The 24,582-nt window shown below is 41.0% G+C and overlaps 1 protein-coding gene across 2 annotated transcripts in view; it reads left to right on the plus strand.

The window, feature by feature from the left end:
• The window catches only part of PLPP4 (phospholipid phosphatase 4), a gene marked incomplete at its 5' end in the record, with an annotated part of 137,095 nt that extends 112,879 nt beyond the window's left edge, over positions 1-24,216 (plus strand). For both annotated transcript variants that reach the window (XM_081328741.1, XM_081328742.1), the window contains 2 exons: positions 6,721-6,891; positions 22,851-24,216. In XM_081328741.1, the coding sequence (XP_081184867.1) occupies positions 6,721-6,891; positions 22,851-23,050 (371 nt within the window). In that variant the 3' untranslated portion in view covers positions 23,051-24,216. The remainder of the gene's footprint in view (positions 1-6,720; positions 6,892-22,850) is intronic.
• Between the last annotated feature and the right edge of the window lie 366 nt (positions 24,217-24,582).

The raw sequence follows: 24,582 nt of genomic DNA on the forward strand, positions 1-24,582 counted from the left end.
AGTGGCGTCCAGTTGTCACGGCCATCTATAGTCCTGTGGAATCTGTTGAAGCTTTTTCTGTCAGAAAAAAACGCTAATGCATTTTTTTTTACATTCCCAAGTTCTAGCCTTTCTCCAACAATCATTTTTGTTGGCCGAACTGACTAGAACAATGATTAGTAGCCATGATTATTTTAGCCGTCTGATATAGAAGGACACCAGCTTGTAAAAAGACCCAAACGACATCTGCCAATTCTTTTTCTGTGTTAAATGGACACCTGTTGATGCTTTACAAATGGAAACATAAAGCTAGAAATGCTTTGCAGTTTTATCTCTGTGGGGAAAGGGATCAGTACATCAGAAGTACTTCAGGCTGGTTAACTGCAAGATTTATGTATGTTGGGCATACTTATGAGTCACTCTCGGGGGAGTAGACTTATGTGTTGAGGTTTATGCTACTGGCTTGGTTAAAAAGTACAGTACAGTATGCACTTCATTTTTTTAAAAAAGAACTTCCCGAAATAGACTGAGTCAGAAGGAAGGATTTTGAGTAAATCTATTAACTAAACAGTTCATTATTACAGTACAAATCTTCCTTGGATGAATAATATGCGTCACAAGATGTTAGTTGTAACTGTTGCACACAGGGAATTCCATTCAGAGCATCCTTTACAAAAGGTTATTCTAAACAAAATATATTTTTAATTAGGGATCTAATGGTGCAGTGGTCAGAATGCAGTACTGCAGGCTACTTCTGCTGACTGCCGGCTTCCTGCAGTTCAGCAGTTTGATTCTCACTGACTCAAGGTTGACTCAGCCTTCCAGACTTCAAAGGTCAGAAAAATGAGGACTCAGATTGTTGGGAGCAATAGGCTGACTCTGTAAACCGCTTAGAGCATGGGTCGGCAACCCGCGGCTCCAGAGCCGCATGCAGCTCTTTCAGCCGTCTCCTGCGGCTCCCAGTCCTCCTCCGCCGTGTGCAGTCCCCCCCCAAAAAAGTGGGACTAAAAAAGTTCAACCAATTAATTCAAACTTCTTGTGAAGTTTGAATTGATTGGTTGAACTTCTTTGGTTTGTGGGACTGCCCACAAACCTCTTTTCTTCTTTGGACTCCACATGGCAGCAGCGGAGGAAGAGATTGGAGGACTGCTGGAAAGGTGAGTGGGCCCATTTTCCGTCTGGTGTGCCTTCCTTGGCCTTCCCACTTCCGAACACACTGCTGCCATCTCGCCCGACTCTCTTTCCACCTCACTCTTTCACAGCAGGGCCGTTGGCCGTTTTTCCATCTGCTGCGCCTTCCTCAGGCTCCCCTCCTCTGAACACACCGCTGCCATCTCTCCCAACTCTCTTCCCACCCCACTCTTTCGTGGCAGGGCCGTCCAGCCCTTTTTCCATCTGCTGCAAATTCCTTGGGCTCCCCTCCTCTGAACACACCGCTGCCATGTCACCCGACTCTCTTCCCACCCCACTCTTTCGCAGCAGGGCCATCTGGCCCTTTTCCCATCTGCTGCAACTTCCTTGGGCTCCCCTCCTCCAAACACACCGCTGCCATCTTGCCTGACTCTCTTTCCACCCCACTCTTTCGCGGCAGGGCTGTTTGGCCCTTTTCTCATCTGCTGCAAATTCCTTGGGCTCCCCTCCTCCGAACACACTGTTGCCGTCTTCCCCAACTCTCTCCTGACCTCACTGGGTGAAACAGTGGAGCAGGGGAGCCCAGGAAGGCACAGCAGATGGGAAAAATGGCCAAACGGCCCTGCTGCGAAAGAGTGGGGTGGGGAGGGAGTCAGGCAAGACAGAAGCAGCCCTTTTCCCACCTGCTGTGCCTTCCTCGGGCTCCCCTCCTCCAAAAACGCTGCTGCTGTCTCTCATGCCTTTCATTATTTTTTATGATGATGAGGGAATTGCAGGAAAAAGAGAGGACCGGCAAGCTAGAGGCTTGCAGGAGGGAAGAGCCACGCGATTAGATAGCTGGAGAGAAGCCGAGCAGGCAAACTTAAATAATGAAAGCAGAGTCCACCTCGGCTCGCCCTTTCTCTTCGCCGCTTAAGCCCCGTGGTGTCCGCGCCCAAAACGTGATGGTGAGCAGCCCACACTTCATTTCCTTCTCCTTTACCTCAGAAAAACCAGAAAGAGAGAGAGAAGGAGAAGGGAAACGCAAGTGCCTCTCTCTCTCTCTCTGTCTCTGAGCGCGATCGCAAGCTTGCTGCCTGCCCAAGCTCTCAACCCGCCTTCCGGGACTCCATCCCCAGAAGTTCCCTTCCTGGACAGGCTGGGGGCTACCCAAAAAGACTGAAATAGCAGCATCGGGATCTGTGAGCAGGGCGCCAGCAGGAGAGAAGTCAGGTGGGCGTTGCAGTTTGGAAAGAGAATTTGCTGTTTTCCTCCTGGGAAGGCAGAAGGGGGGGGAAACAGGCAAAAGAGGGGAGTGTTGCCAGCCAGCCAGCCAGCTCCCCATTCCTGATTTTATGCCACATTAAAAAAAAACCCCAAGCCTGGCACCGCGTAAGGTTTGCGCCTTGACACTCTCACAGTCCCCTCGCTTGCCCCCCTCGCAATTGCACCAAAGATTTGCAACGGCGCTCAGAATAGTGGGGAAGGGGAAACGTTCTGGGGCTCAGGGAGGGAGGGAGAGGAGAGCTTAATAGGGGCGCGGGGGATGCTCAGCCACCCTTCTGGCTTCTGTGCCGGGGCTGCTACCCTCTTCGCAGTGGCGGTGGCGGCAGCGGCGGCATCGCCTTACATGCCGGTCCCATTGAAAGCTAGGCATGCCCCCGCACGCTCACGGGAAGGACAGGAAAAAGGGGGTGGGCTGTGCCAGTGTCGGGGGAAAAATAAGGGATGCATGGGGGTGGGGTGTGTGGGAGGAAGAGTCAGAGTCCAAGGTGTTCAAATCTGGGTGGGCTCCCAGCAAACACGCGCCAAAGAAGTGATGGGTGAAGGAAGAGAGGAAGAGAAACAGCAGGTGGGGGGGAGGAAAGCACCCTGTTTCTTCTTCTACCTGCATAAACTCTGTGCTCAAGCCGTAATGGGGAGGGGGAGGAGGAGGAGGGAGAGGAGGAGGAAGAAGAGCAGTGATTGACAAACTGCCAGCCAAACTCTTTGGGAGAGGGGGCACAGGATGGAGAGGAGGTCAGCTTGCCTTGGAGAGGGAGGGAGGAGCCCTCCTCGTCTGCCTTTCGTTCTCTCCTTGTCTGCCCTATTCCCCTCGCTGCTCCACGCTTCCTTCTCCTCCTCCCCCCCCAAGTAAACTGCATGCAAAAATCCCACAAAAAAACCCAAATCCCGCAGCAAGCCGAGATAGGCAAGTCTGAGCAGCAGCCTCGGAAGATTTGCTGCAGCAGCTCCTTCTCCCTGTTGGCCTCCTCCTCCGCTCCCTCGGAGCAGTCTTTTCCAAGGTGAGGAGAAACCAGGATGGCAGAGCCGTCCATACCAGAGCTGGATGGGGGCAGGGCCAGTGCATGTCTCGCCTTAGGCTCCACTCTTCAATCATTTTGTGGCTCCCCTGGCTTTTTTTGAGGGAACCAGTTCCAAGTAGCTCTTTCACTGTTTCAGGTTGCCGACCCCTGGCTTAGAGAGAGCTGTAAAGCACTGTGAAGCAGTATATAAGTCTAAGTGCTGTTTATATTGCTAAAGTGAGCCAGAATTTTGAGATTGGAATCTGAAGGCAAGTCTCTGGATGGCTCCTATCGCCAGAATTCTTTCTGTATTACTAGAGAAGGCTTAAGCAACATGGTGCTCATAAATTAGCAACGTGTCAGTAGGCATGGTCCTTGCTGCCCTTCAGATACCAACTTTTAAATGAAAAGCTGCAAAGAGCAAAATTATTGTTTCTCCTTTGCCTGCCCTCTGGAACAAAGTTCCCCAAAGGATCTCTATGTCTTCCCACCTAAGAGTATCCTGTAGTCTTTAAAAACTTTGCTTTGCTTTTTAGGAGTGGGGATATAATGGTTGCTGAACTCTTCTTCAGTTTTGGGTGTGCTGTTTATTTTATTTTTTTATAACTTTTAATAGGCAAACTTGCAGAGTCATTTAAATGTAATATACAGTGTGTGTGTGTGTGTGTGTGTGTGCATGCCCATACACACAAATATACATAAAATATTAACTGTCTATAGTATTTTCCATTTGGGACTTTTATATTGCTGCCATTCCATCTGAAATAGTGTGCTATCTAAGATTAGATCAGCGCCAACTTTATATTGCTGCCATTCCATCTGAAATAGTATGCTATCTAAGATTAGATCAGCGCCAAACTGTCAAGATGATAGTGTTTCTGAAAGACTTTGGGGACACAGAAGAGATGGGGGTTTCCCTCTTGCATGATGTGGTACTTAGTGTGGATGATGGTTATTATTTTATTTCATTTTTCTACTACATGATAGGGTTATTATCCTATCATGTGTAAGGCAGCCTTAAACATTTTTAAAATGATATACTGTGTGTGTGTGTGTGTGTGTGTGTGTGTATAGGGACGCGGTGGCTCAGTGGGTTAGGACACTGAGCTTGTCGATCGGAAGGTCGGCAGTTTGGTGGGTCGAATCCCGAGTGCCGCGTAGCAGAGTGAGCGCCTGTTACTCGTCCCAGCTTCTGCCAACCTAGCAGTTCGAAAGCACGTAAAAATGCAAGTAGAAAAATAGGGACCACTTCGGTGGGAAGGTAACAGCGTTCCGTGCGCCTTTGGCGTCTAGTCATGCCGGCCACATGACCACGGAGACGTCCTCGGACAAGCGCTGGCTCTTCGGCTTTGAAACGGAGATGAGCACCGGCCCCTAGAGTCGGAAACGACTAGCACGCATGTGCGGGGGAACCTTTACCTTTACCTTTACCTTTACCTTTACCTTTATATATATATATATATATATATATATATATATATATATATATATATATAGAGAGAGAGAGAGAGAGAGAGAGAGATTGTTTTAAAGTTTGGATGTACTGAGTGGATGCCATTTAGAGTAATTTTTAACAGAAGTATATTTTTATCAAAATGCCTTGAGTGCCCACCTATGTCTTATGGGCATGCCTAGAAAATCAAATAGATACTTAGAATAGAATAGTAACTTCATTGTCACTTTGAATGTAGACTAATCGGCATACATTAAAATGAAATTTCGTTGCACACAACTTTCAAAGGGTCCGATATACACTACATAAATATGGCAGAAATATACCTAATTCAGCCTATGGCACGTCTGGAAGTGCAATCATTAACCCCTAATAATAATTAAAATAAGCTGGAGGGGCAAGACACATCTGCAGGAAAATATTCACACCAGTGTGCATTTGGGTAGATGGCTGCTGTTACACCACCAAAACTGCTATGGCAGTAATTCACTAAACATTATTTTCCCTCAAGAATGTTCTTTTTTTTTCTTCGACATCTGCTCACCACCCCCTGGTGAAAACTTTATATTTTTCTGCATTTTCATCATAGTTACTTGGATTCATTTCTAGACAGAATATCTTACAAGGTTCATAAGAAAGTAATGTAACATATTAGCTGCTCTAATATGTTAACCAATAGTCTTCCAGTTGTACTTCTTCAAAGATGTTATTTAATATCTGGAAATCTCATGGAAAATGAAAATTGATGGCTGTTCTAAAGCTAATATTTTAAATGTCTATGGAGATTCTCAGTCATATTCCAGTAATATTTTAGTGAATTTAGCAAACTGTAAATCATAAGCAGAAGAAATATGTAGATTTTGCACCTGATTTCTAAATCACGGTTGGTTAACAAATACACTTCCTATGCTAGTTTCCAGGTTATTAACCTTCTCCTCTGTGATGTATTCCCTGCCTTGTTCCAAAAAAGAAAACATATTTTAGCATATATGTGTATATTTATATAGGGGTACTACACTAAGTTATGAAATTAGTGTTTCTCAAATTAGGATTTGGCAAAATATGATTGGGCGATCTTAGTTTCAGGTCAATTAAAACTCTACAGCACAAGTTTGAAATTATGGATGTTGCAACGTGTAGTCCTTCTAAGAGGAGATCAGAAGCGAGTAACTTTTGCACATATAGCAGGACAAACATCACAGTTGATTAATCGCTGATTAGTTGTAGACAAATTGTTGTTGTTGTTTTTTAAAAAAGATTCCTGTCATCTCACTTTCAGAAATGGGATTTGTGAATATTGCTATTTCTAACCTCCTCCCCAACACAGTTATGAGTAGAATAGTTTGGAACATAATTAAATCATAGCTGCATCATAGTTAAAAATCCAATATTGGCCACAGGGGGATTCAATTATAATTTAATACAGCATACGAGTTTCATCTCACTTTCTTGCTTTTACTGCAAACAGATAATCTATTTTTTGGTTATTAAAAATCGAGAGCAGTTCTTTGATAATTGCACACAATAGCTTGCAGGCTTTGGGTTGCAAACTTACAATATAATCTAAAACGGTCCTGTTTGCAATGCGTTGAAGAAATGAAGCGGGCAAGTAATAGGAACTAAAGTTGAACTGAATGTTGTTGTTTTTTTAAATTAAATTGCAGGAGAGCAATATAGTAGAACAGAACTCATATCTTTCCGTTTCGGGTCAAAGTTAGGGAGAAATGCCTAGATAGACTTTCTTGTTAACGGCATAGAATAATTGCCTACATCACTTGTAAAGCCTACGTACTTGTAAAGCCTACGTAGCGATCAGCTATGTCCTCGGGCATTGTGGCATTTCTGCTATGTTGCTTCATCTCCTGGTTCCTTGTTCTCTTCTTCCTTTGGCAGTTGCATTTTCAGGCCTTGGCTTTACCACTTTCTACTTGGCTGGCAAGCTGCACTGCTTCACTGAAAAAGGTCGTGGGAAAAGCTGGCGGCTCTGCGCAGCAATTCTACCTCTCTATTGCGCCATGATGATTGCTCTATCACGCATGTGTGATTACAAGCATCACTGGCAAGGTGAGTCATGGTATATCCCTGCCTTCTCTTAATTGTCCTTGCTCTTTCTGGAATATGGTTTAGGCAGGTTTAGGTGAGGAACAAGATCAAATGTGACGGTTTAGCATATGTGTCCTGAAAATTGCTAATTAAATCATTGAAAGAGGATGAGATCAGATGAAAACAAACTGAGATGCTGGTGAGGAACCATTTTTGTTCTTTTCTATAGATAGGTTGACTAACTCTTCGTGAAAGTAGGTTTTCACTCTGTCCAATGGGGCTTATCCCTAGATAACAGGATTGTAGACAAAGAGATTCAGACTGCATGAAGACACTGTACTTTTACAGGAGAGGACTTAGCCCCTCAATTTCCTTTTTTATGATCTTTGGAGCTTGCTTTAATGATGCTGGGCAAAGGTTCTTGGATGCATAAATGACACCAAGTACGAAATGTATTAAACTGTACTATAAGTCCTAGACTTTATATTTTTAACAATAAGAAGAAAAAACTTAACGAAGCAGTTTTCAAGAATTCTTGAAGAGATTTTTAGCAGTCTTAAAAGGAAGGAATCATCAGTGATATTTTACTTTGCCCTTCAACAATGGGAGCATTACCTGAATAAAATTCCACATGTGACAGCTCTGAATTTAATCCAGAAATTTGTATTGTAATAATCAGCAATTAGGGTGGCCATTATAAAATAAATCAAAATTAAGGTAAAGGTAAAGGTTCCCACGCACATGTGTGCTAGTCGTTTCCGACTCTAGGGGCCGGTGCTCATCTCCGTTTCATAGCCGAAGAGCCAGCGCTTGTCCGAGGACGTCTCCGTGGTCATGTGGCTGGCATGACTAGACGCCAAAGGCGCACGGAACGCTGTTACCTTCCCACCGGAGTGGTCCCTGTTTTTCTACTTGCATTTTTACGTGCTTTCGAACTGCTAGGTGGGCAGAAATCAAAATTATCAAGGTTTAATTCTGCTCCCTGTATGCTGTTAATTTATGTTAGGGCATGTGGTGATTTACCACATCAGATTCAATTCACCGAATAGAAGTCACTTAACACTTGCATAACAGTCTTTCCCAACACATCCCTCAGATGTATTTGAATTGTAACTCCCTGAATTCCAGGCCAACATGGGCATTGTAGTCTTAACAGAACTGCAGAACCAAGTTAAGAAAAGCTCTTAAAAGCTATTGAGCAGCTAATGTGAGTTACAGGAAGAATATTAAGCATTAATCTCACTATTTTTGTGTTAGGTTTCACTACAAATAACTATACTGTATATTCAAACTGTACTTGCACATTACAGAGGTTGGTAAATATAATATTCCTGAATAATTTGTGGTGTCTATGGCCCACAGATATGTGGGAGAATAACATCATGATATGAATGAGAACATTTTTTCATAGGGAGATTAATTATCAAGGATAACTATTTTTGTTTTTCTATTTTTGTCCTTTAGTATGACAAGCCTAACCAATACCTTAGCCATTATTGTTTCTTTTATTAGATTGATCTGATGCAATTCCAGGAGGCTCCAGAGTTTTGTAACTAAGAGTTTGTGGATTTCTAGTTGTCCAGCACTTACATATTGAAAGCATTAGCAAATTTAGAAAAGTCAATATGTAGATATTATTATGCACACAGATATTTAGAATAAAAATAATATGGCTATCAGGTTTGCTGGATGAATATATACTGAAATATGGTTTTAAGAAATGTATTCCACCAAGAGCCACAATTATTCACATGATGAAATACGTACTGTGTAATTACAGTTTCTAAATAGTGGAAATAGATTGCACCCAAGGGGACTACTATGTGTCCATTACAGCAGCATATGCTTGTCTTTGAAGTTCAAAGAGATAGAACTGGAATAACTCAACTAGCTGCATTTTTTCTAAGTGTGTGTTGGAGGAGGGGGAAAGCAGAGATTTTATTAATGGCATATTTTTCTTCAAATGATCTTAATGCTTATCAAAATGGGTCACATCCTGAACTAATGTTTGGACAAAGACCAATTCTACTCAGTATCCTTAAGCTGCTTGTCTTCATGCTGAAAGCAGCCGGAAATGAAGCTGGCTTAAGAAATTGATATCTAGATTTCTAATTTTGGCAGCAATACTAAACAGGTGTTCTTTTTGGATAGTGTTATCCTGATGGGTTGATTCTCCTGATTTTCCATCTGTTTTCCACATGTCCTTGGAAAACATGTGTGAATAAGTTTCTTAGCCATGGGTGGGTCTTCAGTAGCATATTGATTCTATTGTTAGAAGACTCTGTTACGAAGGAGCACTGATGGGCATGTAATGTTGCAAGTACACCGGATATTTGAAGAAGTTAAAAAAAAAACTTGGAAGAACATCTGAAGGGCAATGAAGAAGTGCACTGAAGTTAGTATACCATTAAGACATTGAATATTGGAGAGACCAAACTGACCTACACAAATGACCAAATGAAGAATAGAAAAGAGGCAGTCTAAACATCTGGCTAGCTGCGCAACCAAGCATAACAGTAATAATAACATCTAGATAATGGTACTGAAAAAAATGACTTATGACTGTTTTTTCACACTTACAACCTTTGCAGCAAGCCCAGAGTCATGTTATCAAAATTCAGATATCTGGCAACTGGCATCTGTTTATGCCAATCGCACTGGGATCAACATTTGTAACCTTCCCAACTGGCCTCTGAAAAACAAAATAAATGGGGGAAAGCCAGATTCACTTAATGACCACATGATGCACTTAACAACAGTGTGTGGCAAAAATAGTTGTAAAACAGGGCCCAGCTTACTCAACAACTGCCTTGCCTAGCAACTGAAATTTTGGGCTTAATTGTGGTCGTAAACTGAGGCCTACTTGTAATTGCTTTAACAATTACTGGCTATTTCAGGAGCTGAACTTTATAGAGAGATGCCTAGATATCCAACATGTTGATCTGATTGTAATTTTCCAAACGGAAATAAGATCTAGATGTGCTAATGGGAATAATTATGCATTTTCATCTTTGACTCACCACAATAAGTATCTCTAGAGATAAAGAGCAAAATCTTAAAAATCAGATAGAAAATGAAAACTTTATTGTTGTTTTCCAATACTTTTGTTATGCCTTAAGCTTTAGGGAAAGGAAATTCTTGAAGAAATTGCTCTGAAGATGATTACAAGTATTAAATTAATTATAACTGCAGATAAACAACCTATAGACCTTCTATTTGGTGTTTGTGCTCTCCAGAGTCTCATTTCAAATGATTTGCCAAATAGAAACAGCACAATTGCTGAGTTTGGGCAATCAAAAAAAAAAAGAATACACACAAATGCACACACACAAACCCCTTGTGCTAAACCCAGCTTTTATATTACATGAAATCCCTGAGATTACAGTGAAAGTTTTTTATGTGATCCTAGCCACAAAAATGTTCTCACCCTGTTCTAGGTTTATCCAGGAAGTCCTTAGAGCTAGGGCAGGGGTGTCAAACTCAATTTCATTGAGGGCCGCATCAGCATTGCAGTTGCTCTCAGGGGGCCGGGTGGGTATGGCCAGGGTGGGTGTGGCCTACTGAGTGGGCGTGGCTAGAGTGCATATGTCCTACTGGGTGGGCGTGACAAGCTCTACATCGTTCACATCAAGGGTGCCTATGGGGGCCTGGCCAGGAGTGGGACAGATCTGAGGGTCTCTGGCAGAAGGAGGGTCTCTGGGCCAGGGCCAAGGCACTGGGGGCCGTTCCCTCACTGTTTCCAGGATGGCTTTGTGGGCCACATGAAACCACTTCACGGGCCAGATCTGGTCCCCGGGCCTTGTGTTTGACATGTCTGAGCTAGGGCTTCCCTCCTGTTGGATGCTTAAAATTAGTCATATCTTATTTGACATATCATATCATATGGTGCTGCTATTGAAAGCCACCCAGAAGCTTCAAATGGTCCAGCATGCAGTGCTGTAAGCAGTGATGGTCATGCCTCAACATGCTCCTGTGACACTTCTGCTTTGTGAGATGCAGAAGTTGCCAGTTTGTTTCCAGTTGTGATTGAAGATGCTGGTTGTTACCCATAAAGCTCTATATGACACAGTGCTTGGTTTCTTGAGGGACCACCTGTCTCCCATAGTATCTGCTTGACCAAATTTAGGCTTGGCACACTTTGGGGGTCTTTCACTTAAACAATGCCATTGATTGGGATCCCAGAAGCCATCTTCTATATGGCCGCATCTGCCCTCTGGAATGAGATTCCCTCTGAGATATGAATGGCTCCTGCCCTGCTGGTGTCTCAAAGGGGCCAGAAGCCCTGGCTGTTAACCCAGGCCTTTGGTGGGGATGATTGAAGCCTCCTTCCAGTTTAGATTATTTTCTTTTATTTCCACCCATTATCCTGATTTCTCTGCCTTTTTAAATTGTTTTTATTTTCCTATTTTTCATGTTTCAAATAATTTGTAAACTGCTCAGAGTTACAGTTTACTACTAGTACTACTACTAGTAATATCTATTACTACTACTACCCATGTTTCCCCCAAAATAAGGCCCGGTCTTAAAAAAAAATTGCCTCCAAAAGAGGCACCGGTTTTATTTTCGGGAGATATCTTACCTGCTTACCTTAGGACTGCCGCAGCAAGGTCTCCCATGCCCCGACACCTGCCTCACCTTGCCAGCCCACTTCTGTGGCCGCTCACTGCCACTCGTGCGCATCGCCCCAGCCTCTGTTTTGCCAGCAGAAGCCTTCAGGAAAGGCCTTTGCAGCTGAGAAACGGGCTCTGGATTGATGCATGTGTTGCCTCCCGGCTTCCGTTTCAGGAAAGGCCTCTGACAGTGAAGTGGAGGCTGGGGACACAGCGCATAAATCCAGAGTTGTTTCTCGACTGCAGATGCCTTTTTTATATAAACAAGTTTTATTGATTTTTTAATATTTACATAAACATGTATTTGTGAAACAATATGGTGGTTGGGTAGTTAAAATAAGAAATAACCAGTTGTAAATAGTTCAGGTTACATCAATAGAAATGCCCTCTCTAACCCTTAGTGATTACATAGTCAAAATAAGCAAGTTAGTACACTTCTAGTTATAACCTAGTCAATCAACAAAATTTAAAATATATTTTCACTAATACATATCAATATTCTGTTTTTAAATTTTATCTAATTGCAATAAGATATTCTAGCATAGCCTAGTATATAGGAAAAAGCTTATTTTTGGGTAACCCACAATTCCCAATTTCAATAAAGAGTAATTCTTTTGTCTACAAAACTTATATTGTTTATTACAAAACATTCTTATGTTTTACCATTAAAGTCTAGTTTTCATCTTAACAAATCACCAGTTATTAGAAATATATTTTTTGCCTTAATCGTTCAACAATTATTATAATGCTATCTTTTATATATAAAGTTCTAGATTCTATACTATAGTTCAAAAGTAACCGCTGAACATTCTATAAGTCATCTTGACCATACATCAATTGTTAAAATACTATCTTTTGATATGTCATTCCAAATTCTATAATATAGTTCGGAGTTATATTCTAAAAGCTTACTTTTGTTTTCCTTTACAGATCTAAAAGCTAAATGTAAAATCAGTGATATTTTTTAGAGATTCCCCTTAATCCATAGAAAGATATTTTTGTAATCTATCTTTAGGAATCCCAAAAGAGAAACAAGTTCAGTTTTTTAAATCTAACTCTTGCCTTCCTTTTGTGCCAATCATGTTTCCCTCTTGGCATCTTTAAATTCTCAAATGTATCTTCCTTTCTTCCTATACCCCTTATTTGAATCCAGGGAGCGTATCCAAATGTCAGTTTTGCAAGGAAAATGTCCCCTTTGTAACCATTGTATTTTTGCTTTGATAATTCAGTTTTTGTTGGTTGATATAATATAATTGTCATTAAATCACTCAAATCTTTTTGTTCTTCCAATTCTATCTGGGTTAGGTAGTAAGTAGTAGCTGGTATTATGGTTGTCATTTGATTAGTTAAATTCTCAATATAGTGTATTTGAAGGCCTTTAGTGTCTTCACGCTTGGTGTTGCTTTCTTCAGGTGCTGTTGCTTTTTGGCTTGTAAGTTTTGTAGTTGCCATTAAAGTTTGGACTTTAAGGTTTTCTGTAGGTTGCTTTTGTTGTTCTTTGAAATCTCCTATTTTAGTGTTAGTTTCGACTTCTTCTATTTGGTTTTGGGTTATCTTTTTCTCATTTACAGTCAGAATTTGATTTGGTGGCTTTAAGTTGTCAGATTTTTCTTGGAGTTTGGCTTTAATTTGCTCTGTCATTGCCAAGATCATGTCCAGTATCAGTTTATAATCAAATGGTGGGATATATCAAATGGTGCCCTGTGAACCGCCCTGAGTCCTTCGAGAATAGGGCGGTATATAAATTCAATCAATCAATCAATCAATCAATCAATCAATCAATCAACCAATCAATAAATAAATATATTCATCCATTTCGTTGTTGTTTGCAGTTAAATCTTCCATGGAGGCTGTTTCAATAATAGTCAAAGATTTTCCACCTCCTGAAGAGTTGTATTCAGTGCCAGGTGTTCCCACATTTATCTTTAAGCATTGTTTCAAGGACAGCTCTGTTATTCAGTCAGCTCTCACAACAGAAAAAGGAAATTTACTTGCTGTACCAGGTTTCACCACAAGATGTCACCAATAACATATAACATGCAATGTGAGATTTTTTTTCTTTTTCTTTTTCCAAATTAATATAGAACTTTTGTAGGATTAGTCTAATTTTTTTCTTTAATTTACAGCTTACAGAGAGGATAGGATAGTGGATCCCCAGCAACAAATAGAAGCTTTTTAGTAAATACAGATGAAATTGCTTAAATTCTTTGCTGAAATAATTGAATTTCTTTTGTAGCTTTGAGGCTTTTAGATTTGTTCCCAAAGTAGATTTTTGCCATTTTCTCAAAAAATGGGGAAGGAGATTTTCAGGAATGTCCCACAGGAAGATGGTTAAGGGAATAGGAAAGGTAAAAGCTCACCCAGGTCCTCCAGATTGCTTCTTAGTGCTAGGTAGTGCTTTGGCTTTCGGCAGGGAGCGGCTTAGTGATCAGCCATCTTTATGGCCGGTCTCTTCTTCGTAGGGCCAAAGGAGATGATCCCAGATTCCAGCGGAGCGCTGCCACCCTTCTGTGATCGCAGGAAAGTCCTCCTCTCAGTAATCGCCTCTCCAGGGCGATTTTTAACCCTTTTCAGGGACCTCCAAAAAAGAAAGAAACAGCTGGCAGGAAGCAGACAGTTCCTGAATGTCTGGAAGCGTCACGTGCGCAAACCGGAAGCTTTTGCAGAGGCCTTTTTTGAAGGCCTCTGATGGTGAAATGGAAGCTGGGTGTGATGCGCGGGCACGGCTGCAGAAGAAGTGGGCCAGTGAGGCAGGTGTCAGGATATGGGATGCCTGGCAGCAACTGTCCTAAGGTAAGTGGGTGCAGAGCATGTGGGGCAGCTCCACCCTCCCATTCCTGTCCTAGCTTGAATTTTACCTGTGCACCTCACCCCACTTCGTGCAACCAGGTGCAGTGGAGTGGGCGGGGTCTTAAGTAGGAGTGATTTTGGGGCTTATTTTCAGGGTAGATCTTATTTTCGGGAAAACATGGTGGTAGTAGTAACATCTGAATTAATCATGCCAGAATATCTATAAGTATTCTACTTCAGTATTTTTTAAAATTATCTCAGTTGAAAGTCCATTGTAAATAAAAAGAATGTGCCTGATACATAAAAATTTATAAAAATATCAGGGATTCAAATGGATCTGAAGAGGTTTTCACATTTTTTCAAGTACCTGCAAGGACCAGGATTTGGGGTACCTCTTGACAAGATGCTTATTTTGTCCCCTAGCACTCTGAAAATGTAGCATATGCAAACTGTTCAATTCTCTTATCCTATAATTGATTATATAGAATATATGCAAATGATAAATGCACCCAATAAACCTACCTCTTTATGGTAAGCAAGATAAAATTTATATTTAGGATTAATAAATACAAAGCAGAACAAAACAAAATCCATACAGAGAAAGAAACTATAGGAGACACTTGTCTGAGGTACAATAGCTCTCATAATGTCTCCATTACAAGATCAAGACATAATTTATAGTGAACAAGGCTATTTGAGATTTTTTTTTAGCATTTGCCATATTTCCCTTTATATAATTTGTGCACAAGCATACATTAAGCATACATTAAGCATACAAGCATGCAAACAAGAGCTGGAAAAAAACATTCTTCACAAAATTACATGTGTTCGACAGATGTGGGAAATGCCACAGATTTTTGCAACGGGAATATTAATATGGAGAGGCAAAATCATTCTTTTGCTTTAGCCATTCAGAGAACTAGACTACTTTTATTTGATTTCCTACCATTGAAATGTAATAGATATGTTAATACTCTCAGCACTGCACTTATTTGCAGTAGCAGCGCTCTCATTTTATTTTATTTTTAATTTAAAAAGTTAGAAAATAACTTCATGTGATTAAAAATGCTGTTTGATTTAAAACTATGTTTAGTTATTTCAAAAGACTAAAGATCCTGATGCCTTAGTTCATTGAGATAATGAGATTGTATCTGTCTTAAAATAATTTGAACACAAAATTATACTTTAATTAGGGTTTAATTTACAGCTACCAGCACCATTTCTTAACTCTTTAATTCATTATTTTGTAATATAAAGATTGGAGATCACAACTTTAAAAAAGATTTCCTTATATTTGAAAATTTTGAATTGTTTTGCTTAAAACAATTTAAGCTGCTGAATCTACCAAATTTCTTTGAACCTAAACAAAAAACTTTACCCTAGAACAGAAGCCATCTCCTTAACTTTTATGCAGTCCTCAACTTTGTTGTTGTTGTTAGTTGCGAAGTTGTGTCCGACCCATCGTGACCCCATGGACAACATTCCTCCAGGCCTTCCTGTCCTCTACCATCTTCTGGAGTCCATTTAAGCTCACGCCTACTGCTTCAGTGACTCCATCCAGCCACCTCATTTTCTGTCGTCCCCTTCTTCTATTACGTTCAATCTTTCCCAGCATTAGGCTCTTCTCCAGTGAGTCCTTCCTTCTCATTAGGGTGTCCAAAGTATTTGAGTTTCAACTTCAGGATCTGGCCTTTGTCCTTGACTTACAGCAGTTTGTTTAGTGACTGTTCAAAGTTACAATGACCTTAAAAACAGTGACTGCTTTTCACACTTATGATCAGTGCAACATCCGCAAACTCATGTGATCAAAATTGAGAGCTTGACAAGTGACTCGTATTTATGAGACCAGCATCTCAGACTAACCAATCTTTTCCACCATTAACTATGGGGGGTGAGGTGTTACCCCCTGTTGATAGGGCCCGCAACTTGGGTGTCCTCCTGGATTCATGGCTCAGTTTGGAAGATCATATAGGAGCCGTGGCCAGGGGGGCTTTTGCCCAGGTTCGCCTGGTGTGCCAGTTACGGCCCTATCTGGACCGAGATGCCCTACGCACAGTCACCCATGCACTCGTGACCTCCCGGCTAGACTACTGCAATGCTCTCTACATGGGGCTGCCCCTGAGGACCACTCGGAGGCTTCAGCTGGTGCAGAATGCAGCCGCGCGAGTTGTGATGGGAGTCTCTCGATACTCCCATGTAACACCTCTTCTCCGCGAGCTGCATTGGCTTCCGGTTGCCCTCCGGGTGAGATTCAAGGTGCTGGTGATGACCTATAAAGCCCTAAATGGCATGGGCCCTGATTATCTAAGGGAACACCTGCTGCCAGCGTCAATTTCCCATCGTCTTGTGCCCTCCCACAGGAAGGGCCTCCTCAGGGTACCACCGGTCAAGGATTGCCGACGGGCGATCCACAGGGGGAGGGCGTTCTCTGTGGGCGCGCCTGCCCTATGGAATCAACTGCCAACGGAACTCCGGACTGCCCCCGACCTTCGTTCATTTCGCCGGGACCTAAAAACCTGGCTCTTTGAGCTATCTGGTCTGGACTGAGGGGTTTAATGTTTTTAAATTGTGATTTAATTTTTGCGGCTAGACTTAATTTAATTTAATTTTAATTTTATATTGGATTGTTTTTAAATATATAAACCGAATAAATAATAATAATAATAATGACAGTTGCAGTGTCCTGGGGGTCATGTGATCACCTTTTGTGATCTTCTGTCAAGCAAAGTTGAAGCCAGGTTCTCTTAACAACTGTACTACTAATGTACTACTAACTTAACAATTGTAGTGATTCACTTAACAACTGTGGCAAGAAAGGTTGTGAAATGGGGCAAGATTCATTGCCAACTGTCTTGCTTATTTTGGGATAAATTGTAGTCGTCAGTTGAAGACTATCTATATTCTTTTCCTTGACAGGCCATTGCACCAGTCCTAGAAAAATATTAAGGATCTCATTAGGCCTAACACTGGTGTAAAATAATTGTAAAAGCTAAAACTGAAAATTACCAAATGACTACTTATAAAACCTATATTATATTTTATGAAGTCAATTGCATTAGCCATAAAGTTTTAAAAGATACATATACTTTGATATGTATAAATCAGCTTATACAATGTTGGATTTGACTTTCCAGATTGGATATTTATAAGCAGGCCTGCTCTTGTCAGTTGCTACTATGGTAGGTGCTTCCTTTGAACATTTATGCTTGTATTTTATAGAATTGGAGGATAAGTGGAAGCCAGACTTTCTTAATAACCCTTAATAGAATTATAAAGATACATTATGGCTTTTATGTATTCCATCCTTGTGTAAATGAGATAACATGGCAGAAATTCTATTGGAAAATAGTAGCTGTAATCTATATATTCCAGCATCTCAGCAGAGAGTGAATGTATCAGATGGCTTAATGGAGACAGTGTGCTGTATATAAAAACTACTTAACAGTTAATACTGATAAAAAGCCATTCAGAAAGTGATAGAAGTGAACTTTCCAATAACATTAAATTTGGAAATCTTACGATGCTTTCCTTTATGTCAAGTATGGGTACATTACTATTAGTAGTACAGCATTCTAAAAGCTTCTCGTGAGCCTGTAGTTATACAATTGTTGTTTATGAAATGTATATTCTGCCTGATTTCCAGCAACTCTGGGCAGTTTGAAATGTTTCTATTTCTAAGATTATACTCTTGGGAGAAAGGGAAAAAAATGGAATGCAAAATGATTTGTGGAATACAGATGATAATGAAATCTCAGCATGTGTTGCTGCTGACAGCAGAGTGGAACAGCTCGTTTTGTTTCACAGAATAGTTTTACTTTAAGTGGTTTCATCTTTATGCTGCATATCAGCATATCATAACGGGCATATTTTTGTAAAGCTGGAGTTTCTATCTTGGGTAAAACCACATAGCAGGATAGTAAAGACTCTCATTGATATTCCTCCCTGCAACTACTCTTTCTTTATGAGATCTATAATTGGTTACTAATCTCCCCTTTCCAGTCATGTACACAAAATGTTTAGAGGGTTATTGGTTGTATAAGTACTCTGGAAATGTGTTCCAAAGTTATCCTCCCAGATGAACAAGAAATATTTCTGAAAAACTTATCGAGCTCATCAGCAGTAGTGTAATCATGCCAAAGCCCATCTTGGGTCATTATTTCATTTTTCACAACAGCCTGTCAGATATTGAGCAACCTTACTAGGTAGACCAGATAGGAAATGGATAACAGATAAACTAACTCGGCTTTATTGTAAAGCTATAATATCAGAATCTTGCAAGTGCAATTCTCTTGACATCACTTTTATAATCCAAGGACTTAGAGTTGGTCCCTTCTGAGCCTCTTGCTCCACCTACTAGGCACCTGCAGGCTATGCTGACTCTTATGGGACCAGTTCCTAGACAACATCATCCCATCTCCTAAGGTTTTTCCCATATTACTGGTACAGTTCCGATGTGCTTGTTCCCCAGCACCCAGTGCCCCAATCTGAAGGTAACAATGCATTTTTAGAACTAAGCCTTTATAGACCAGCCATCCATGAAATTAGGTTATCTCCTTCTAAAGCCATTCAAGGTTGTGGCCTCTGTCTCAATGAATTTTACTGGTTAACTATATTTAAGTGCTTTCGTAGATCTGTGCTAAATCTCCTTCCAATCAGCTCACTACTTCATATACACATATGGTTGCCATGCCTATAAGGAATGAATATAGATTACTTGAGCATAAAAGAATTTTTATCGTTGTCCAGGTTAAATTTGTTTGATCTTATTTGGATGCTATTTTAAGGGATCAGCAAAAGATTCCTTTGATAGCAGTTGAGTCATTCATCAGCTATATTAATGCAAGTCATATTAGGTATGTTGGGTTAGCTGCCATCTTAATTCTCACTTTCTTTGGAATATTAATGCTACATGTTTCTGCAGTAGAGAATGGTATATTAAAATGGTGGCTAGGCAGCATGGAGAGACTCAAGGTAGAATATTTATCACAACAGTGCAGTACTTTGAATTCAACATAGTACCAGCTATATCTCTTTGAAACAGCTGTGTGATTCTGGAAAAAGTACAGAGTGTAGATATATTGTGTGCAGCTGGAGGGGAAGTAGCTGTTTAAGGAAGTTGACTACTGATGCAAACTTTACCTACACATTTGAATAAAAGTTGTTGTTGTTAGCTGCGAAGTCGTGTCTGACCCATCGCGACCCTAAGGACAACATTCCTCCAGGCCTTCCTGTCTTCTACCATCTTCTGGAGTCCATTTAAGCTCACGCCTACTGCTTCAGTGACTCCATCCAGCCACCTCATTCTCTGTCGTCCCCTTCTTCTATTGCCCTCGATCTTTCCCAGCATTAGGCTCTTCTCCAGTGAGTCCTTCCTTCTCATTAGGTGGCCAAAGTATTTGAGTTTTAGCTTCAGGATCTGGCCTTCTAAAGAGCAGTCAGGATTGATCTCCTCTAGGACTGACCGGTTTGATCGCCTTGCGGTCCAAGGGACTCGCAGGAGTCTTCTCCAGCACCATAGTTCAAAGGCCTCAATTCTTTGGCGCTCAGCCTTTCTTATGGTCCAACTTTCACTGCCATACATTGCAACTGGGAAGACCATAGCCTTGACTATACGCACTTTTGTTGACAGGGTGATGTCTCTGCTTTTTAGTGTGCTGTCTAGATTTGCCATGGCTTTCCTCCCCAGGAGCAAGCGTCTTTTAATTTCTTGGCTACAGTCCCCATCTGCAGTGATCTTGGAGCCCAGGAAAACAAAATCTGTCACTACCTCCATTTCTTCCCCATCTATTTGCCAGGAATTGAGAGGGCCAGATGCCATGATCTTGGTTTTCTTAATGTTAAGTTTCAACCCAAGTTTTGCACTCTCCTTCTTCACCCGCAACAAGAGGCTCTTTAGTTCTTCTTCACTTTCTGCCATTAGAGTGGTATCATCTGCGTATCTTAGGTTGTTGATATTTCTTCCGGCAATCTTAATTCCAACTTTTGATTCATCTAGCCCTGCCTTTCTCATGATGTGCTCTGCATATAAGTTAAATAGGCAGGGCGACAGTATACAGCCTTGCCGGACTCCTTTCCCAATTTTGAACCAATCAGTGGTTCCGTGTCCAGTTCTCACTGTTGCTTCTTGACCCGCATATAGGTTTCTCAAGAGACAAATAAGATGGTCTGGTACTCCCATCTCTTTAAGAACTTGCCACAGTTTGTTATGATCCACACAATCAAAGGCTTTAGCATAGTCAATGAAGCAGAAGTAGATGTTTTTCTGGAACTCCCTAGCTTTCTCCATGATCCAGCGTATGTTGGCAATTTGATCTCTAGTTCCTCTGCCTCTTCGAAATCCTGCCTGTACTTCTGGTAGTTCTCGATCCACATACTGCTGAAGTCTAGCTTGTAGGATTTTAAGCATGACTTTACTAGCATGAGAAATGAGTGCAATGGTGCGATAGTTTGAACATTCTTTGGCACTGCCTTTCTTTGGAATTGGAATGTAAACTGATCTTTTCCAATCCTGTGGCCACTGTTGAGTTTTCCAAATTTGCTGGCAAATTGAGTGTAGCACTTTTACTGCACTGTCTTTTAAGATTTTGAATAGCTCAGCTGGAATACTGTCACCTCCACTAGCTTTGTTGTTGCTCAGCTTTTCTAAGGCCCACTTCACCTCACATTCTAGGATGTCTGGCTCGAGGTCAGTGACCACCTCATTGTGATTATCTGGGACGTTAAGCTCATTCTTGTATAGTTCTTCTGTGTAATTTTGCCACCTCTTCTTAATCTCTTCTGCCTCTGTTAGGTCCCTGCCATTTTGGTCCTTTATCATGCCCATTTTTGCATGAAACGTTCCCTTCATCTCTCCAATTTTCTTGAAAAGATCTCTGGTCCTCCCTATTCTATTGTTTTCTTCTATTTCTTTGCACTGTTCATTTAAGAAGGCATTCTTATCTCTTCTAGCTATTCTCTGGAATTCTGCATTCAATTGGGCATATCTATGTTTTTCTCCCTTGCCTTTCGCTTCCCTCCTTTCCTCAGCTATTTGCAAAGCTTCCTCAGACAGCCATTTTGCTTTCTTGCATTTCTTTTTCTTTGGGATGGTTTTGGTTGCTACCTGTTGTACAATGTCGCGAACCTCTGTCCATAGTTCTTCAGGCACTCTGTCTATCAGATCTAATTCCTTAAATCTATTTGTCATCTCTACTGTATATTCAACAGGGATATGATTTAATTCATACCTGAGTGGCCTAGTGCTTTTCCCTACTTTCTTCAGTTTAAGCCTAAACTTTGCAAGGAGAAGCTCATGGTCTGAGCCACAGTCAGCTCCTGGTCTTGTTTTTACCGACTGTATAGAGCTTCTCCATCTTTGGCTGCAGAGCATATAGTCAATCTGATTTCTGTGTTGACCGTCTGGTGATGTCCATGTGTAGAGCCGTCTCTTGGGTTGTTGGAAAAGAGTGTTTGCTATGACCATCGTATTCTCTTGACAAAATTCTATCAGCCTGTGCCCTGCTTCATTTTGTACTCCAAGGCCAAACTTGCCTGTTATTCCAGTTATCTTTTGGCTTCCTACTTTAGCATTCCAATCCACCATGATGATAAGGACATCATTTTTTGGTGTTACTTCTATAAGGTGCTGTAGGGCTTCATAGAACCGGTCAATTTCATCCTCTTCAGCACTGGTGGTTGGGGCATAGACTTGGACTACTGTGATATTGAATGGTTTGCCTTGGATTCGAACTGAGATCATTCTGTCATTTTGAGGATTGTATCCCAGTATTGATTTTCCTACTCTTTTATTGACTATGAAGGCTACTCCATTTCTTCTGAGGGATTCTTGCCCGCAGTAGTATACCTGATGGTCATCTGAATTAAATTCACCCATTCCTGTCCATTTTAGTTCGCTGATACCTAAGATGTCGCTGTTCAGTCTTGTCATCTCTTGTTTGACCACGTCCAGCTTTCCTTGATTCATGGATCTTACATTCCAGGTTCCTATGGAGAAAAAATCTTTACAGCATCGGACTTTCCTTTCACCACCAGACATATCCACAGCTGAGCGTCCTTTCGGCTTTGGCCCAGTCGCTTCATTCTTTCTGGCGCTACTAGTACTAGCCCTCTGCTCTTCCCCAGTAGCATATTGGACGCCTTCCGACCTGAGGGGCTCATCTTCCAGCGTCATATCGTTTTGCCTTTTGGTACTGTCCATAGGGTTTTCATGGCAAAGATACTGGAGTGGGTTGCCATTTCCTTCTCCAGTGGATCACGTTTTGTCAGAACTCTCAGCTATGACCTGTCCGTCTTGGGTAAATAAAATAAATAAAAGTAGGCTGTAGGAATAACTGCATATTGAATCCTTTAAAGTATCTTTTGGGGACTAAGATTCTTGTAAACCACATTAAGCACCTTGGGCATGTTTGCCCTACATGTTAAGAAAATCCGCGACTTGTTAGGGGTTTGCTAATATGTTTTTCTGAAGGTATCATAAAAATAATCCTAAAATAGGAAACCCAAAGCTAACTTCGGAGCATCCCTAAGTTATTATTTCAATAGTAATATATCTTTCTTTTCTTTTTCTTTCCTCACACCTAGATGCTTTCGTTGGAGGAGTCATTGGCCTTGTATTTGCTTACATTTGCTACAGACAGCATTACCCTCCTTTGGGCAACATGGCTTGTCACAAACCGTATGTCAGTCTGCTCATTCAGACGTCGATGAAGAAAGAAGAGACACGTACAGCAGATAATGCTACCAGCCTTCCTCTAGAAGGGATAACAGAAGGTCCAGTATGACTAATACATATGCAGGACGAACTTTTAGCTCTTTCACACATTCCGCCAAACCCAAATGGTATCTTTGCATAATAAGTGTTTTTTAACAGCTGTGATTCTTCGTTTCTTGCCCTTTTACTTTTACTGACCTTTTTCTTTAGCTTTCATGTATGTCCTCTGTTGTATTTTCCCTTTTCTGTTTCCCATGTTTTTTTAAAAAAAATTATTCCAATAAGACGATTGCTCCAAGGAAGTAATTATTAGTTAAAGGGTTTAAGGCAGAACTGAAACTCTTCAAATATCATTAATTATTACTAATCATTATTTATGAAGCGCCTTCATGTATATATTTACTTTGCAAATCATAGCACATTCATAACAGCCAGGTGAGGCTGAAAGAGAGTGACATACCCAGTCTTACTCCGGTGGACCAGACTGTCTACAAAGGGGGTTATCAATGCCTTCTGCTAAGAACTAATAGACATTGTCATCTTTATTTACTTTTCTTAGAGACATTCAACATGTAAAAAAGAGAGTTTTGTTTATCTCACATTTCTAAATGCAGTTACAGCTGCATGTTTATCTTCCTCTGTTTATCTCTTAGTGGTCTAAGCAAACAAACGTATGGATATGGTATGTGTATGTGTGTTAGTGTGTTTGATTGCTGCATATAATGTTTTGCAAATCCATCTGAACTGGCTGCAGTGAAATAAAAGTCTTCAACTTTCAGAAATGAGACAGCCAAAATATTCAGACATCCGGCCTTTCTGACGTAATTGACAGCACAATTATGCAAAGCTTCTGAAACTGTCATCTGGCAATACTGCAAAAATCATCTGGACACTCTGGAAAAACCCAATTGTGTGTGTGTGTGTGTGTGTGTGTGTGTGTGTGTGTGTGTCTGTGTGTGTGTCTGTGTGCATGTGTGTGTGTGTGTGTGTGTCTCCCTTGAGCATATAGTCATTTAGTTTTGAGCTCAATGAATTATTTTAAAGCAACACTCTACAGTCCTTTGGAACACAATAATCCTTCCCCAAATCTCTGGAGAAAGTGACTTTGTGAGCTATGGTCATACTTGCTTAGTAGTTTCTGTTCCCTTGATGAAAGCCTGGCAGTCAGTTCTGGAATGCTTAATGTTTCTTCTGCACAATATGCACTTCGTAAATTTGTTTGTTTCAAAATGTGTCTGCTACACCTGTAGTTTTTGTATATTTCTCAAGCACCATATTTGTAAGGTTACTCTACGACAATATGCATGAAAGGCAGTTGTTTGATAGCATAGCTGCTAATATACATAGACCCCATTCTTCCCACATTTGGAGGGGAAAAAAACCAACTTCTCAGATGGACTCTGCATCATTCCTGAATACCCTTTATTCATAAACAGTAATGATAGTTTGCCTTAAAAATTGGAAGTCTGTCTTCTTTATAAGAAAGGGGTTGCATATGCTTTATTTCTGTAAGAAAAAAAGCACACTTCCATTTGATGAACCAGCTTGTTATTCCACAGAAATATACATCAAGTTTAAAAAAAATTGAATTCTGTTGAGTGT

The sequence above is a fragment of the Vipera berus genome (assembly GCF_964194415.1).
Source record: "Vipera berus genome assembly, chromosome: 5".
In the NCBI taxonomy this organism is placed as follows: Eukaryota; Metazoa; Chordata; class Lepidosauria; order Squamata; family Viperidae; genus Vipera; species Vipera berus.